Source organism: Psammomys obesus, unplaced genomic scaffold (assembly GCF_907164565.1).
Source record: "Psammomys obesus unplaced genomic scaffold, mPsaObe1.curated_primary_1811, whole genome shotgun sequence".
Lineage (NCBI taxonomy): Eukaryota > Metazoa > Chordata > Mammalia > Rodentia > Muridae > Psammomys > Psammomys obesus.
In genome coordinates this window covers 14,956-30,120 of record NW_026590227.1, presented here as the reverse complement: position 1 = coordinate 30,120, position 15,165 = coordinate 14,956, and the positions used below count along the sequence as shown (strand labels likewise).

The 15,165-nt window shown below is 41.8% G+C and overlaps 1 protein-coding gene and 1 pseudogene across 1 annotated transcript; one reads left to right on the top strand and one right to left on the bottom strand.

Moving 5' to 3' along the window:
* Positions 1 to 12,143: 12,143 nt before the first annotated feature.
* On the top strand, positions 12,144 to 13,164 carry LOC129676374 (vomeronasal type-1 receptor 4-like). The gene is made up of 2 exons (XM_055606727.1): positions 12,144 to 12,222; positions 12,266 to 13,164. Exons 1-2 carry the CDS (start codon positions 12,144 to 12,146, stop codon positions 13,162 to 13,164), a joined length of 978 nt encoding a protein of 325 aa, XP_055462702.1.
* Positions 13,165 to 14,199: 1,035 nt separating this feature from the next.
* Positions 14,200 to 14,912, bottom strand: LOC129676380 (mRNA turnover protein 4 homolog; annotated as a pseudogene).
* Between the last annotated feature and the right edge of the window lie 253 nt (positions 14,913 to 15,165).

Below are 15,165 nucleotides of genomic sequence, written 5' to 3'. Positions count from 1 at the left end.
AAGCCCTCATGTTTGAAAGTGATGATTAATTGATCAGCTGAAACAGTGACAAGCAGAGAAAGACCTGCAGAATAAGATATGCCCAACTCTGAGGAGGAGAGAAAAGGGAAGCTACTTAAGGGACAATGCAGAGGGATAGAGGCAGATTTACTGGGAGAGTTTTACAGAGAGAGGTTAAATGAGAGAATAAGCTAGACACAAGTGAAGACAGAACATATCAGAGAATGAGAAGGAACCAGGAGATTAGAAAACACTGCTAGAGTGATTTTGAGGCAAAGCAGAATAATTCTAAGGCCAAGAGAGTGAAGCAAGATTGAATAAGTCATCTGGGAGAGGAATTTGAGCCAGAACAGCTGAAATTGAGTCAGCCAGCTCAGAGCTCAATAAGAAGAAAGAGTGAGCTTATTCGGCAGTAAGTCTCAGAGGCTGAAAATATTCTAGGCCAAGGTTAGAGTGTACCGAGGCCGGAAACTTCCAGGATTAGGCCTAGGTTAGCAGAAGGACAACAAGACAACACTTGAAACAGGTAAATAAAAGTTGCTTTTCCATCCACACATATAGAACAAATCCAGGCTTTCCCTCAGAAACAGAAACTCAGACCTCAAGGTCAAGTGCCACCTCACAGCTCCTCAAGGGCACTCTACCGCCTACACCCGGTAGATTATTTTATTATGTGTCAACAGGAGATTCTTTTGAACATTTTGGGTGGATCATCATCAATGATTAGGTTGTTGGAAAAACTGTGCAGCTTGATTTAAAAAAAAAAATCCACTTAATATTAAAGCATAAAATTAGTTTGAGACTCAAATAAGCCCCAGGAAATTTTAAGCCTGTGGAAAAAAGGCACATGAATTGGAAGTAAAAAGGCCATCCTAGAAGTCATCTTGCTTTCAAAGGGGAACACAGAAAAGAAACTGAATCAAAATAATGGGCCAGTGAGTGGTCGCCACAAAGAAAAGTGCTTGCTTTCTACCTGACAACTTGAGTTCCACCCCTGGAACCACAAAGTTGAAATACAGAACCAATTCCAGGAACTGTCCTATAACTTCCATGCACACACCATGGTATATGTGTAAGCCTAGACATACACACATACATGACCTTACATGTTTTAAAGATATAAATGTGGAGACAACAGTAGAAGTTGAGACACCTTTAAAGCTAGAGATTAAAGAATCTGAAGCAAAGGATTTCCCAAGTGTGTGCACATGGGGAATAGATAAGAGTCATGCGGTTGCAAATGCCTGTTCATGGGCATAGGTGAGTTGCAACAATTTAGCTCATGGTGTTTGGAATTGCATGATGGGAATGTGACAGGATGAAATAAGAAAGGGACAAGTTAGAAAAAAAAAAATAGTTACAATTCAGATTGACCATGAGCAGGATAAACAAGGATTCAAAAGTTTGGTTTTCAAAACATGCGGCTCAATAAATGTGTTTAAAAACCTTAGATATTTGTTGTGTAGTAATGTGGTGGTTTGGGTAAAAATAGCTTCCTTGGGTTCATGTATATGAATGCTTAGCTATGAGGGAGTGGCACAGTGAGGGTTAGAAGCTGTGGCCTTATTAGAGGATGTGAGTCACTGAGGGTGAGACTGGGGGTTTCAAAAGCCCACATGTGGCCATCCTCTCAGTGAGCGTCTCTGTCTATGTCTCTCTCTCTCTCTCTCTCTCTCTCTCTCTCTCTCACTCTCTCTCTCAGTGTCACACTGTTTCTGTAGGGCTTGAGGACTGTGCCTCCAGAGCAAATGGCATGGGATGGAGTTGGAACATGTTCAAACCTTGGAAATCTTACACTTGAGATTTAAAGTCTTATCCTGAGAAAGGAAGTTGTGGGACAAAGCTCTTTCCTTGTTTCCGTGCCTGTCGCAGGAACATGTGACACAGCATCCCCACCCCCACCCTCCATGGCTACAGGTGTCATGTCAGGTCAGTCCTGTAAGCTGTCCCCATGCAAATTTAGCATCACCAGCATCCTAGCCCCAGGCAATCAAATGCATTCATCCTCAACCCCCTCCGCACCGCCCGAGGTTTATAATGTCCCTGCTCATAAAGTAAATCACACTATCAATTTCATCAAACATCCTCTGAGACTCATTGTTTATTCTGGGGGAAAGAAGGGCTCTCCTTCTCCCTGAAGAATTAATTTTGCTGTGCCCTGGCCAGCGGAGCTTAAGTTATTCGGCGGGTAGAAGAGAATCCGATCCTGTGAAAAGATGAGCGAGAGAAAAGAACGGAGTCCAAGCAAACAGGTGCTTGTCAAGGACTAACTTTACTGAGCAAAATCAGCTTTTAAATAGGGTTCAGGACAAGGAAGTAGGGTGGGTGAAAAGTTACAGATTCTTCTCGGCCAGGGGCCTGAAACATCTTGTGGTAAGTCATGGTTCTATGAGCACATCTCTGCTGCTGCCAAGCCACGGTTCTGGGAGCACATTTCTGCTGCTGCGAAGCAGTATGTTTACCGCAGGTAAGGGAACGGGCAAGTTGAGGCAAGTTGGTGAGTTTCCACAGGTGGTCCCTGACATTGCTGGATCCCCAGATTTGACTTCTGGCCATGCAGCTGCTGCAGAAATGCTGTGGCCAACCCTGGAGCTCCACAGGCAAAGCAGCTACTCAATTGTCCAAGTCAGCTGGACCTCTCAGAGCCCCAAGCTCCCTAAGCTTGAATCAGCTCCAGAACCTGAATTCCAGCTGTAAACTGATTAGACACAGGCATTTGGCTGCACATGAGGTTTAACCAAAGAGTGTTTACCCTGTGGTAACACCACCTGCCTTGGCTTCTGAGTCCACAGGAACAGACCATTTGTATTTGTCATGGAAAATCTTGTTTCCTTCATCTATGGTGATTGAAAGTTTTGGTGGGTATAGTAGTCTGGACTGACATCTATGGGTTCTTAGGGTCTACAAGACTTCTACCCAGGCCCTTCTGGCCTTTAGAGTCTGTTGAGAAGTCAGGTGTGATTCTGATAGGTTTGGCTTTATATGTTACTTGGCCTTTTTCCCTTGCAGCTTTTAATATTTTTTTCTTTGCTTTGTACATTTAGCGTTTTGATTATTATGTCTCAGGAAGATTTTCTTTTTTGGTCTAATCTATTTGGTGTTCTGTAAGCTTTTTCTTTGTTTAATTTGGAAGGTACTTTTGGGGAGCTTTTTGGTTGGAGGAGTTGGATTGGTTTGATTGTTTTTTGTTGTGGTAGTTTTTTTTGTTTATTTGTTTGTTTTCTTTTTTGTTTATTTTCAGATAGCTTGACTTAGATAAATGAAGAGTGGTTTAAGTTCTATGAAGTAGGCAGGATTCTTATTATCCCAGAATTCCACCATTCCTACCATGCAATGTAGCTTGCTGCCCTTTACCAGGAAATGCAGCAGGGAATTTAGTCACCCACAATTAAAATGTACATTTCTGATGCTAGAGTTTTACTCTTACAAAGACCCACAAACGTTTCCTGCCTTCTTCTTTCTAATGTACTTTCATGATCAACCACTCCCGCACTTATTTACAAGCACTTACTATGACCCAGAGGCAATTCTAAACCAATGAGCAGGAGAGCAAGTGAAGTACATAGATGTCAGGATCATGCATGTCAATAGCCCTTTTTACTTTCCTGGATTCTGCAGTTATTCCAGGTTATGGGGTCACATCTGAATGTTTGTAGCTAGGAACCATAGTTGAGCACTAGGAACCACAGGAACACATGAAAGATCCCAAAATAATATTGAGTAAAAAGAATGATTCTGGAGGGGTTACAGTGTGCAGCTTCTAAATACAACATAAAGACATGGCAAAATAACAGCATGGAAATGTCACAAAGTCAAAGAGATGCAGACCAATGAGGTGAAGTAGAGGACCAACATGCAAATCCACACACTCTCAGCCATCTGGTTCTCTACAAAAGAGGCCAGAAATGCTTTGGGGAAAATGATCCCATTCAACAAATATGGCTGGGAGAAGTAGAAATCTACATATAAAGAATGAATTGAACCTGATTTCTTGTCTTGTGTGAAAGGCGGTTCAAAATGAATCATGGACCTTCAAATGAAGCCCAAAATCTGAGACTACAGAATAGAAACACAGAGAAAACACTTTTAAATGTAGACCTAGGCAAATGTGTTCTGCATAGAACACTCCTGTAACAAATCATAAGGAGAGTAGCTCATATGTGTATGTCTTTTTTCTAATATCTAGCTAAAAATGAAATATAAAAATATATGTAAAGAAAGGTCAAACTTGCATAAAGGTTATACAGTAAAAATTAATTAACCTAGACTAACTTGTGAGTCAAATGAAGTAATTGTGGATTGGTGTGGATGAAAGTTGCATATAAGGGACTGCGGTTACACAGAGGGCTTGCTTCTCCCTGACATGGTGACAATGTTGGAGACTGAAGTTTTTCTGATATTTTATGGTAGCTGAAAACTCTGCAAACCCTGGAGATATAAATCTAGCCAAGCAGAGGTCACCTAATAGAAGACATCAGCCAGAGCTTGTCTGCTCCACAGCTGTCATGGCGAGTGGACCTGATAAACTATTAATTTACTCGCATATGTCAGTTTCCCTCAGAAGCACAAATATTGATCTCTCTTTGAATGATCAGGGAACTGGGAATCATGAGTTCAAGGACCTTGAGTATTTCTGTCTCTGTCTTCAGGATCTGCTCTCATCACAGAGCTCCATGGTAGCCTTTCCATTAGGCTATCTCAGTGCTTCATCAAGAAACATTATCAAGGTTTCTTAAAGAATGAACTTTCTTCAGCTTCCACTATGTCCTGCTTTATGACCCTGGCTGCATTATTACAGTTTAGGAATATCTACTCATCTGATTTCAGAGAGTTTCTGGGATTCACAGAGTTACCCTCTTTCTTTATTGATTGCTTCTTTCCATGTGGATTGGATTTAAATGACAATATTCTTTTTCTGAATCCACCATGATAATATCAGTATCTTCATACATATTATATGATACATGAAAATAATGAAATGCTTGAAATGAAAAACAAAAAAAAATTTCAAATAATCAGTGATTTCAAAGAGAATTCAGGAAACAGGATGGAAGAAAGAGGTTAAATTCATGATGCAAACCAGAAAGTCAACAGTGCAGAATACACATTCTGCAAGAAAATTGAGATTTTGAAGAAAAAAGAAACAAACAGAAATATTAGAAATGGAAAAAATCAATAAATCAAATAAAAATCTGTGAGAGATATTATGAAAGAACAGATGAAGCAGAATAAAAATATTGAACACTGAGTTAAAGATAGAGGAAACACTACAGTGAGTTAACAATATAAAAAGAAGCACACGTTACACACGGAAAACAGTTTCCTCCCTCCACACCTCCAGTCCCACCACAATGTTCCCCCTATCCCCCAGATGTACTCTTACTCTGTTCCCCTTCATAAAATAACAGGCCTCCCAGGGATGTCAACCTAGTATGGCACAACAAGTTACAATAAGCCTGGGCACACAGGTGGACGGGGGGCAAGAGGAGATGTGAAACAGAAAGGATCAGGCCAGGGGATCAGGTGTGGAGAGAGAAAGTACTGAGAGGGATGACTGCAATTGTGGAGCTCTTAAGGGAGGGTGTAGAATCCTAGTGCAGTGTAAACTGGAATCCACCAAGGACTTCTAGTAATGAGGTAGATGAAGCTTTGGCCTGCCAACTTCTTTTTTTTAATTTTTTATTTAACTTTTATTAATTACACTTTATTCATTTTGTATCCCCCCATAAGCCCCTCCCTCCTCCCCTCCTGATTCCACCCTTCCTCCCCTTTCTGCATGCATGCCCCTCCCCAAGTCCACTGATAGGGGAGGTCTTCCTCTCCTTCTTTCTGAACTTAGAATCTTCTGATCCGTAGTCAGACGCGTTATCCATTGCGCCACTGGCCCAGTGCTTAGACTATCAGTTCTCATCAGAAGTGGCTGCATTGTCATCTTCAGTGGCCTGGTAAGGCTGCTCCCCCCTCAGGGGGGGGTGATCAAAGAGCAGGCCAATCAGATTATGTCAGAGGCAGTCCCTGTTCCTATTACTATGGAACAAACTTGGACACTGAACTGCCATGGGCTACATCTGTGCAGGGGTTCTAGTTTATCTCCATGAATAGTCCTTGGTTGGAGTATGAGTCTCTGGGAAGTTCCCTGTGTTCAAATTTTCTTGTTCTGTTGCTCTTCTTGTGGAGTTCCTGTCCTCTCCAGCTCTTACTATTTCCCACTTCTTACATAAAATTCCATTCAGTCTGCCCGCCAGTTGGCCATCAGGCTCAATATCTGCTTTGATAGTCTGTCTCCCAGCAATGTGTCTGAGAAATCAACCCAGCCAGAAAACCTCCAAGTTACAATTTGTGCTGCTTGAAAGATGTGCTTGGATAATGGTGGCACAGTCACTGGATTTGGCCAACCAGTGACTGGCCCAACTGAGGCCCACGCCTTGAGAGTGAGCCCATGCCCGATGCTGTGTGGATGGCCAAGAACCAGAGGCTGGATAGCCAGGGACCAATGTTACAAACAAACACAAGTGGAAAAAAATTCAAGAAATCTTTATGATCAAGATTGAAGACCGAGGAAAGCCACTGGTTAGGAGAGTTTATATCCCACATACTAAAGTGGGGAGCTCCACATGAGCTCTGCACACAATATACAATGTGATTGTGTCTTACATACACACACACACAAACACACATACCTGACTTTAGAGAGCGCTCCTATATTCACAGTTATCCCAAAGGTTGAAGAAAAAGTGTCTACTGAATACTAGTTCTCATATTCAAACATTCCAGTGCATTCCTTCACACCAGGAAGTGGATAGGGCCCTGGGAAGGGACAGGAGCAGTGGGGGTAGGGAAGTGTGAGCTAAGGGGCTCTGCATGGCTGGCTGTGTGGATGCTGAGCCCAGTGGGTTCTTCCTGGGTCTCCTCTGCTGTCTAATGGAAAATAAGAACTAAAGACTTCATTGTTCAAACTGGTGACAGAGACCCAGAACTGATGTGTGGTCCTTAGAGTTAACTTCTCCACTTGATCTGGACAATAACTGAACAATCTCATCCTTAAGAGACAGAAGAGAACAAACAAGAGGAGAAATGAAGAACTGAGCCAGGAGGGAAGGTGACTCCTCTACATAAAGTCCCCCTGCTGCTGTGCCCTGGACACCACAGCATAAGACCAGACACTGGCTCTGTCCCTTGGAAATCTTCTGTTTTGGTGTCACTGCATTTTTTTTTCTTTAAACGTTTATTTTATTAGATTGACTCATTCTATCTCATGCAGATTTGCATGTATGTGTGTGTACCATGGGTCATAATAAGACACTGTATGCCCTGGAAATAGATGTACAGATGTTTGTGAACCACCATGGAGGTGTCAGAAATTGAACAAGGATCTCATCAGGAGCAACAATTACCCTTAACCACTGAGCCATCTCTCCAGACAAAGTGTTATTAAGCTTTGAAATGTATAGAAAGCAAACTTCATTTTCTCAGAATTTTCCCAATTCATTTCCTGGCTTTGGGGAAAAAGGAGGGAAAATTCCCAGGATCCAGGAAACTCAGGCACTGTAATTAGGACCAGAAAGTTTTTGGCTCAGCAAATGACAGGGCCCCAGGGAGAAGGCAGAGCTGGTGTCCAGGATGGAGATGTGCAGAAGGAGCCCTTTTCCCTGGAGAAGCCAAACTCCTGATGGTGACATCCTATCAGCAGGGACAGCTGATGTGAGCACAGGGCTCGGGGATGATAAAGAGTGTCTGCTGTGCTTGAGGACGCCCACCCTGAGCCCTGCACGGACTCCGCAGGTGAGTGTCCTTCATGTCACAGTGGACTGAAGCTGCCTTTCACCTTGACAGAGATGCTGTGAGGTAGGAATGGGTAAGAGAGGTGGTTGAAGAGAAGGGTCTGGATCCTCTGTCTCTGTGAAAGACGAAGGTGACAAGATGCAGGGAGGGAGTCTCTCATTTCCACCTGCCATCTAGAATTTTTTACACATCTATGAGTAGCCAGGGCAGCAACTGGTCCTAAACGTGGACATAACAGAATCTTTAGTGTGAACATGGGAAAGGTGAGGGACCCTGGCCTCCAAAGGCCCCAAGTCTCCCGAGGCTGAGGGTTGGCAGTTGATCTTTTTCTTCTTTGTTTTCAGTTAGAATTGTCATGTTGGCTTCAGAAACATTGAAAAAACAACTGACGACTTTTGGTCAAGGATACTCCTTGGCATTGGTAGAAGGTCCCAAAACTTCTGTCTACACCCCAATAGTCTATACAGACTCAGTACAGACTATAATTTATTAAAGCTGTCACCAGGACAACAATCTTTGAGCCAAATTTGATATTGCCATTTGTATACAGGTGAAGGACAATATTTAAAGTAAAACCACAAAAAGATCTTTAGCATCTGCACAAACAAGTTAGGAGATGATTTGCTTTTCTAAGATTATTTAGTCAAGGTGACCTCAAAATAGTCCTTGAATGTCTGCATAACCAGGTTACAGAAACCAAAAGCAGTTAGTCATACCAAGTAGATGGTCATAGCTGTACATTTCTCGGTGGGGACTCTGAGTCAGGTTTACTGGGAACTTTAAGGTACTGAAGTCAGAGACAAACTGCTGATGTTTACCAAGATAAATGCCCAGCATAAATGGAGTTACAAAAAGTTATAAATCAGTTACAAAAAGACCATCACTAATGATGGACATAGGTAGACAAGGAACACTAAGCTTATCCTGGTCCATGTTTAACTTGCTCAGGAAGTCGAATCCCATTCTTAGCACCATTTCTTTCTACTCCTGTCTAACAAGAAATTTAAAAAAGAGAAGGAAGAGACTGAGTCTTTGTGTCAGAAGTCTGTCCCTTGACAGTTCACAGGCTGGGACATGGAGATGATAAAAATCTGTCTGGAGATGCAGGAAGCTCAGGACACAGAAACTTGGTTAGCTGTTTATTCTGTTACCCCATACCCTTCTTCTCAAAATAATTAAAGCCTAATTAACCTTGAAATAACTTCTGAGCAAAACAGATGTAGTAACTGGGAAGAGAGGAAAGCTATACTTGAGGGACTGGGACCCTACAGAGGCCTTCCTTCTTCCTGACACTGTGACAACATAAAATTTGAATGCTTGATGTCAGCCAAGAGCTCCAGAGGTGCAGACAGTTCAAATATGACCCGGCAAATGTCACCTTTCCAAAGCTGCTCCAGAAGATGTCTGATCCTCAGAGGTCCAGGTGAGTCCATGAAGGTAAGATCTTCGATCCCATCAGCTGTGCCATGTCATTAAAGTCTTTCTCTGACTAAGCCAGGGAGTATCTGAGAGGCTGTAAGCTTTGGGACTTTGCTTTCCTTCCTTTGCTTTTTCTTCTGTCTCTGACAAAGCTGTTTCCTAGCTCCAGAAAGATCAAAGGAGATGAGTTCCTGGAGATACAGAAATGGAACAGAAATGCTGAGACATCACTGAGTATCATGAAAGCTCTGGGTAGGTATTTGCTTAAAGTTATCCCCTTGCTTTCTTAAAGGAATAAGATATAGAAGATTTTCAGGTCTCTATGAAACACTGGAGACAACTATGACACACTCCGTAACATCAGTAATAGAGAGATTGAAACAAAACAATTGCGGTTCAAAGCTACACCTGTTTTCACAGGGAAACTCTCAAATATAACAAGATGAAAGAAAACAAAAGCCCTTGTTTCAGCCTCTATGTTTACCAGCATTGTGACTTCAACGTGTGACTAGTGTTTGTAAAGTTTGTCATTTTTACTTTTGATGCATTTCCAATTTCAAATATTGGCACATGTTTTCTTATACAATAACATTATGACTCACAATTTGAGGATTTTCCTTTCAGATCCATCCTTAAAGTCTCTCAGGTACACCACATAATATTATACATACTTATCTCAACTATAGTCATTGCATGCCTTGTGGATATAGTATATAAACAGTTACCATTGCCATCTTCAGAATTCTTGTTATAAAGGATTCAGGTTGCGAACTAGCACATGCTGACACAGCTCATCCTAACTCTAATCCAACACAAAGCAGGAAAGAGCAAAAATCTCTTTTTGAGCTTGTTTGTTTGCTTCTGTGCTTGTTCTTAGAAAACCATGATGAATGGATATACCTGCCCTAAGGCTCTTTCAGGTTAGATGCAAACATGGGATCATTCATCTGTCTTTATACAGATCCATCCTGGCTTTTAAATTAATTTTCTATGCCATCTCCCAAGATAGTATGTGTGTGTGTGGGGGGGGGGGGGGAGTTGCATTTCCTTCCTCTGACTGTCCACTTCAGTAGCAAGGAATCATGTATTAAAAAATCAGAATCTGCTTTCAAATATGATTTGACATTTGGAAAATGAAAATGAGAACTAAAATGGGGGAATCTCAAAAAAAAAAAAAAAAACAAGCATTAAAACAGCAGGAAAATGTTGATATTTTTCATCAGGAATTGATAATCTTCATCAGGTGATTATTACTGGGATTTTGATAGATTCTAATCTCTAAACACTTAATATCTACACTAAGTATGTTAAGAAATGTTTGTGTGCTTGCTGTTAATGTCTGGATCAAATTTCATTATGTGCAGATATTTAATATAAAATTGTGATTTCCAGGATGCACTGGTACAGGTGATAACTACTTCTTTCTCAGAGGAGCAGTTGAAAGGCAGTACATGATAAGTCTAAACTCATAAGGATTGTGGACACAAACACAGCATCACCCTGGGTTCATGAGAGTCATGCATTAGATCATCAGGACATAGAGATTAAAAGCAACCCCGTAAGTTTAACAGGAGGGAGCAAAGGGAATAGAGACTTTCCAACTACTCAGAATACACTCAAACACGTAGAGCCTCTGAAATACACAGATTTCTCTTATTCTAGAAAAGGTGTCCAAAGCTTACCGTAAATCCCTGAGAAAGGAGAAAGGAGCTCTCAAACATGAGTTATACCTGCCCAGGTCTAAGTTCTAAAGTCAGCTCAAACTGATGTAAACAAAGCAGCTTGCCCGGTAAACAGGTAAGAGGAGGAGAAGCAGGCTGCAAGCACAGTGACACAATTGCACTCACAAGGCCCCACAGAAACAAATGCCCCCATAGCCTCTTCAATGGGGAAATCCCTGCTCACAATGCTGCACCCCAAACTACTGTGCTAGACACAACCATATAGAGAACCTGGAACTCAGAAACTGCATTCACCTCATGGCTGCACTTCACACCTCATCAGTCCCCTTTCTCCAAACACCCCATCAGTAGCATCTTGTCCAGAGCTGCTTCATGCTCCCTTAGATGCACAGAGGTCACTCACTGGGGTCACAGATGCCCTGAATCATCCACTGGGATCACAGCTCTCTGCTAACCTCTCTCCTAGGAAGCACCACAGGGTTCCTAGAGACACCCCTCCTGCCTCCAACCTGGAGGTTACATGAATGTTTCAGCATATCTTTTGAGTATTTAGCTTTAACTGTAAGGCCCTATCTGCAAAGGTTAAACACCTTGACTTGACATTGAAGACTACCTTAAAAGATAACTGTTAAAATCACAGAACGGTACATATAAAAATCTTTAAAATACCAAGATATAGAAATTGAAATTATAAATTTCAATTTTGAAAATACAAATCTAAAATTGTTGTACTAGTCCAGACACAAGTAAGAAAAGAATATCAAACAAAAGAGGAGGCAGTGTGGAAGATATTGCTAAATCTAAGAGATGTTAGAGGTTAGAAATACAGCAGTGTTTCTCAATGTCTCTCTGTGTGTTGTGGGAAAGGCAGACAGGTTAAGCAGCAGCCTCAAAATTTGGGAAATGTCTGGGAAAATGCAATGAAATAGAATGAAAAACAGAGGGAGAAATTTTTTGGAGTTCAACTCAACTATGCTCAGAGTTAAGAAGGATAATGCATACACACAGACAAGTAGACAGACTGATGCAAGCTACATATTTAAACAAGTCAATTTTGCTAGTGTAGAAAAAATCTTATTTAAAGATTTAAAAAAATCTTATTTAAAATGTTAGATTTGAATAGCAGTTGCCAAACTGATCTTTCAGAGCACACACAGAACCTGAGCGTCCACGGGTAAAAGGAGGAGTTTAAGCACCTAATCTGCAACATCACATGTGTCCACCACTGCCACTTGCACAGCAGAAAATGTATTACGCAAAATGTGTTTTTCAGATACATGTCTGTCCTTACTAACACTTTCTTGGAAAACCGTTTGCGTCCTTGTATCCTGGAAACAAGTTTTTTTTTTTTTTTTTTTTTTTTTTTTTTTACCTAGGAAGTAAAATGGTTTTAAAGTTTATTAAAGAAATAATTTTTCTCTTCATGACTGTGCTTGGCACCCTTGGGAACATTTCAGTTTCTGTGAATTATATGTTCAGTTTATTGGGAGGCTCTGAGAGAAAACCCATACACCTTATTCTCATCCATTTGGCTTTTACAAACATCATAATCCTTCTTTCAAGAGGATTGCAAAAGACAATACCGTCTTTTGGATTGAGAAACTTCCTGGATGACATGGGCTGTAAGATCATTGTTTACCTGGAGAGGGTGGCCCGTGGCCTCTCCATCTGCACCACCAGTCTCCTCACTGTGGTCCAGGCCATCATCATCAGTCCCAGAGCATCATGGTGGAGGGGGCTCAGGCCAAAGTCTGCATGGCACGTCCTTCCATTCTTCTTATTATTTTGGATAATCAATGCTTTAATAAGTTCAAACCTAATCCCTTCCATGAAAAGTACAAATCTGAATATATCTCATTTTAAGTATGCCTACAAATATTGTTATTTTGTGCTAGAAAGTCAGAAAATAAAATGGATTTTCCTCACCTTCATGATCCTGAGAGATGCAGTGTTTCAGGGTGTCATGGGAGGGGCCAGTGGCTACATGGTATTTCTTCTCCACAAACACCACCAGCATGTCCTCTACCTTCACAACTCCAAGCTTCTCTACAGAACTCCCCCTGAGCTGAGAGCTGCTCAAAGTGTCCTCCTTCTCATGCTCTGTTTTGTTCTCTTCTACTGGACAGATTGTGCCTTTTCTCTAATTTTAAGTCTCTCTTTGGGAGAAAATTCTTTGATGGTAAATATTCAAGAATTTCTGGCTCTTGGTTATGCAACTTTTAGTCCCCTCGTGTTGATTCACAGGGATAAACTTCTCCCCGATTGTTGGTATGCTCAGTGAGAGAAACTGAGATAAATGTTTCCATCATGTATTTGTTCAATAAGTGTGAAAGAACACTCAGTTCTGCAATACTGTGGGTAAGACAAAATCCCACAAAGCACTTTCAGCATGTGTTTTTTCTCAGACACTCTTCTTGATGACTCAAGCCTTGCACTGAAAGTAATCTCAGCCAATTACAGTGAAGCAGAAATTTCACTCTTCATTTCTCTCATTCTTGCCACTCTTTTGAAGGGACTTGGGCTTTTTTTTTCCACTCTTCTGTATTTGTGTTCATTTGTTGTGTATGAAAAGTTTACCCAAATTATGTCTGCGTAGCACATCCATAACTGGTGCCTGGAGCTGCTAAGGCAGCATTAAATGTCCTGTGAATGACTGGAGTTAAACAGATGGCTCTAAGGCAAAATATGATTGGTGGAAATTGAGCCTGGGTTCTCTGGAAGAACAGCAGTTGCTCTTAGCTGCTGAGTTCTCTCTCCAGCACTGAGAAAGCAGCTGGGATTTCGAAAACTGGTTTTACTCTTATCATGACTGCAAGCATGCAGGTGAATTTGTCAGATTGAAGCAAAACTCTTAGTGATTAAATCATGTCTGTCCATTCCTCTTCTTGTTCCTGACACTGAGCTGGCTGTTAGTACCATGGCTATTTTAGGCAGTGTCATAGTGTCTGTAAGTGTCCATCAGTAGAGAAGCTTTTACAGGATTATGAAAGAAGGACATGTTCTGTGCATTCAGTCAGTCTCTACTGCACCAGTCACAGAACTTAATTGACTGAGATAAATTAACTGAAACATTTCAGTGCATTTATATAGTGTTGATTTTTTTGTTTTGTTTTGTTTTGTTTGTTTGTTTTTCTCCTGAAGTCTGCAGGGAACATCCTGCGCACAAAATTTTATTCTTTATAGGAACAAAGTCACTCCTTAGCATCCTCCCTTGTCTTTATCCATAGCACAATAAATAGCTGCTCTCTGCAGAGGGATAACAGCAGTCCTGGTGGTCCAGTGGACATGAAGAAGGCCTTAGGCCTAAGTCCTAAAGTCAGCTGCCATCCTCCTCCGACTCTCCCTCAGACTCAGGCAAACTCTCAGGCAGGTCCATTTGCTGCAATCTTCTGGTCTGGGCATCCCACATGTATTTGATGGTGACTCTGAATTCAGCCATCTCATACCCAAAAAGCTTCAGGACACAGTCCTGCTCTGGTGTTGGCACATCACCCTCCTTGCATATTTCATAGTCAGATATCAGGGTCATCACACCTTTTTTGAGGGTAGTGGGCAGGCCCCGCTGCCTCTGCTGTGGCTCCATGGAATGAGGGATCTGCTTTAGGGGCCCTAGATCCAGGCTCACAGTTAAGTTGCTTTATTTCTAGCTGGAGAAAAATCCATTTCTGTGTACTTACTTGGTCAAGCACTCATTTACCTCCTCGTTCATGCAGTTGGTAAAATGGAGGCCAACTTCGCCTCTCAACTTCTTGCTTGACCCGATGCAGGTTGTCTTCGTATTCATCAGATGGCTTCTACCCCAGGCCACCATCATCACCTTGTTTTTGCCAAAGGACATCTGGCTGTGCGTCCAGGCATTTCGATGTCCTTCAGCTTGCTGTTCCTCCTGTTGGCCACAGAGAGGATGAAGAGGTACTTGTAGGTGTCCACACATTTCCAAATCTCTTCTATCAGGTTCTGCTCCAGTTCCAAGCCTTTCTTGGCAGTTTTTGCTAGGGAAACTTTCTTGTCTCGCTTAGATTTGGGCATTGCGGTAAAGACACGTGGGGCGGAAGGCCCGGCAGCCCCTAGCGTTAAATTCTTAGTGGTTCTCTTGGATGTATAGGATAAACTAGATAACAAATACACAGTACAATTTCATTTTATATTTGCCTATAGTTCTATGTTGATTAAAAAATGTGGATTCGTGGATAAATCACTGAGATGACTGAAGCAGACCGAGGCTTGTGTGCAGCTGCCCTCTGTAAACACCCAGGTGCTCTCCACAGCCCCATCCAGCTCT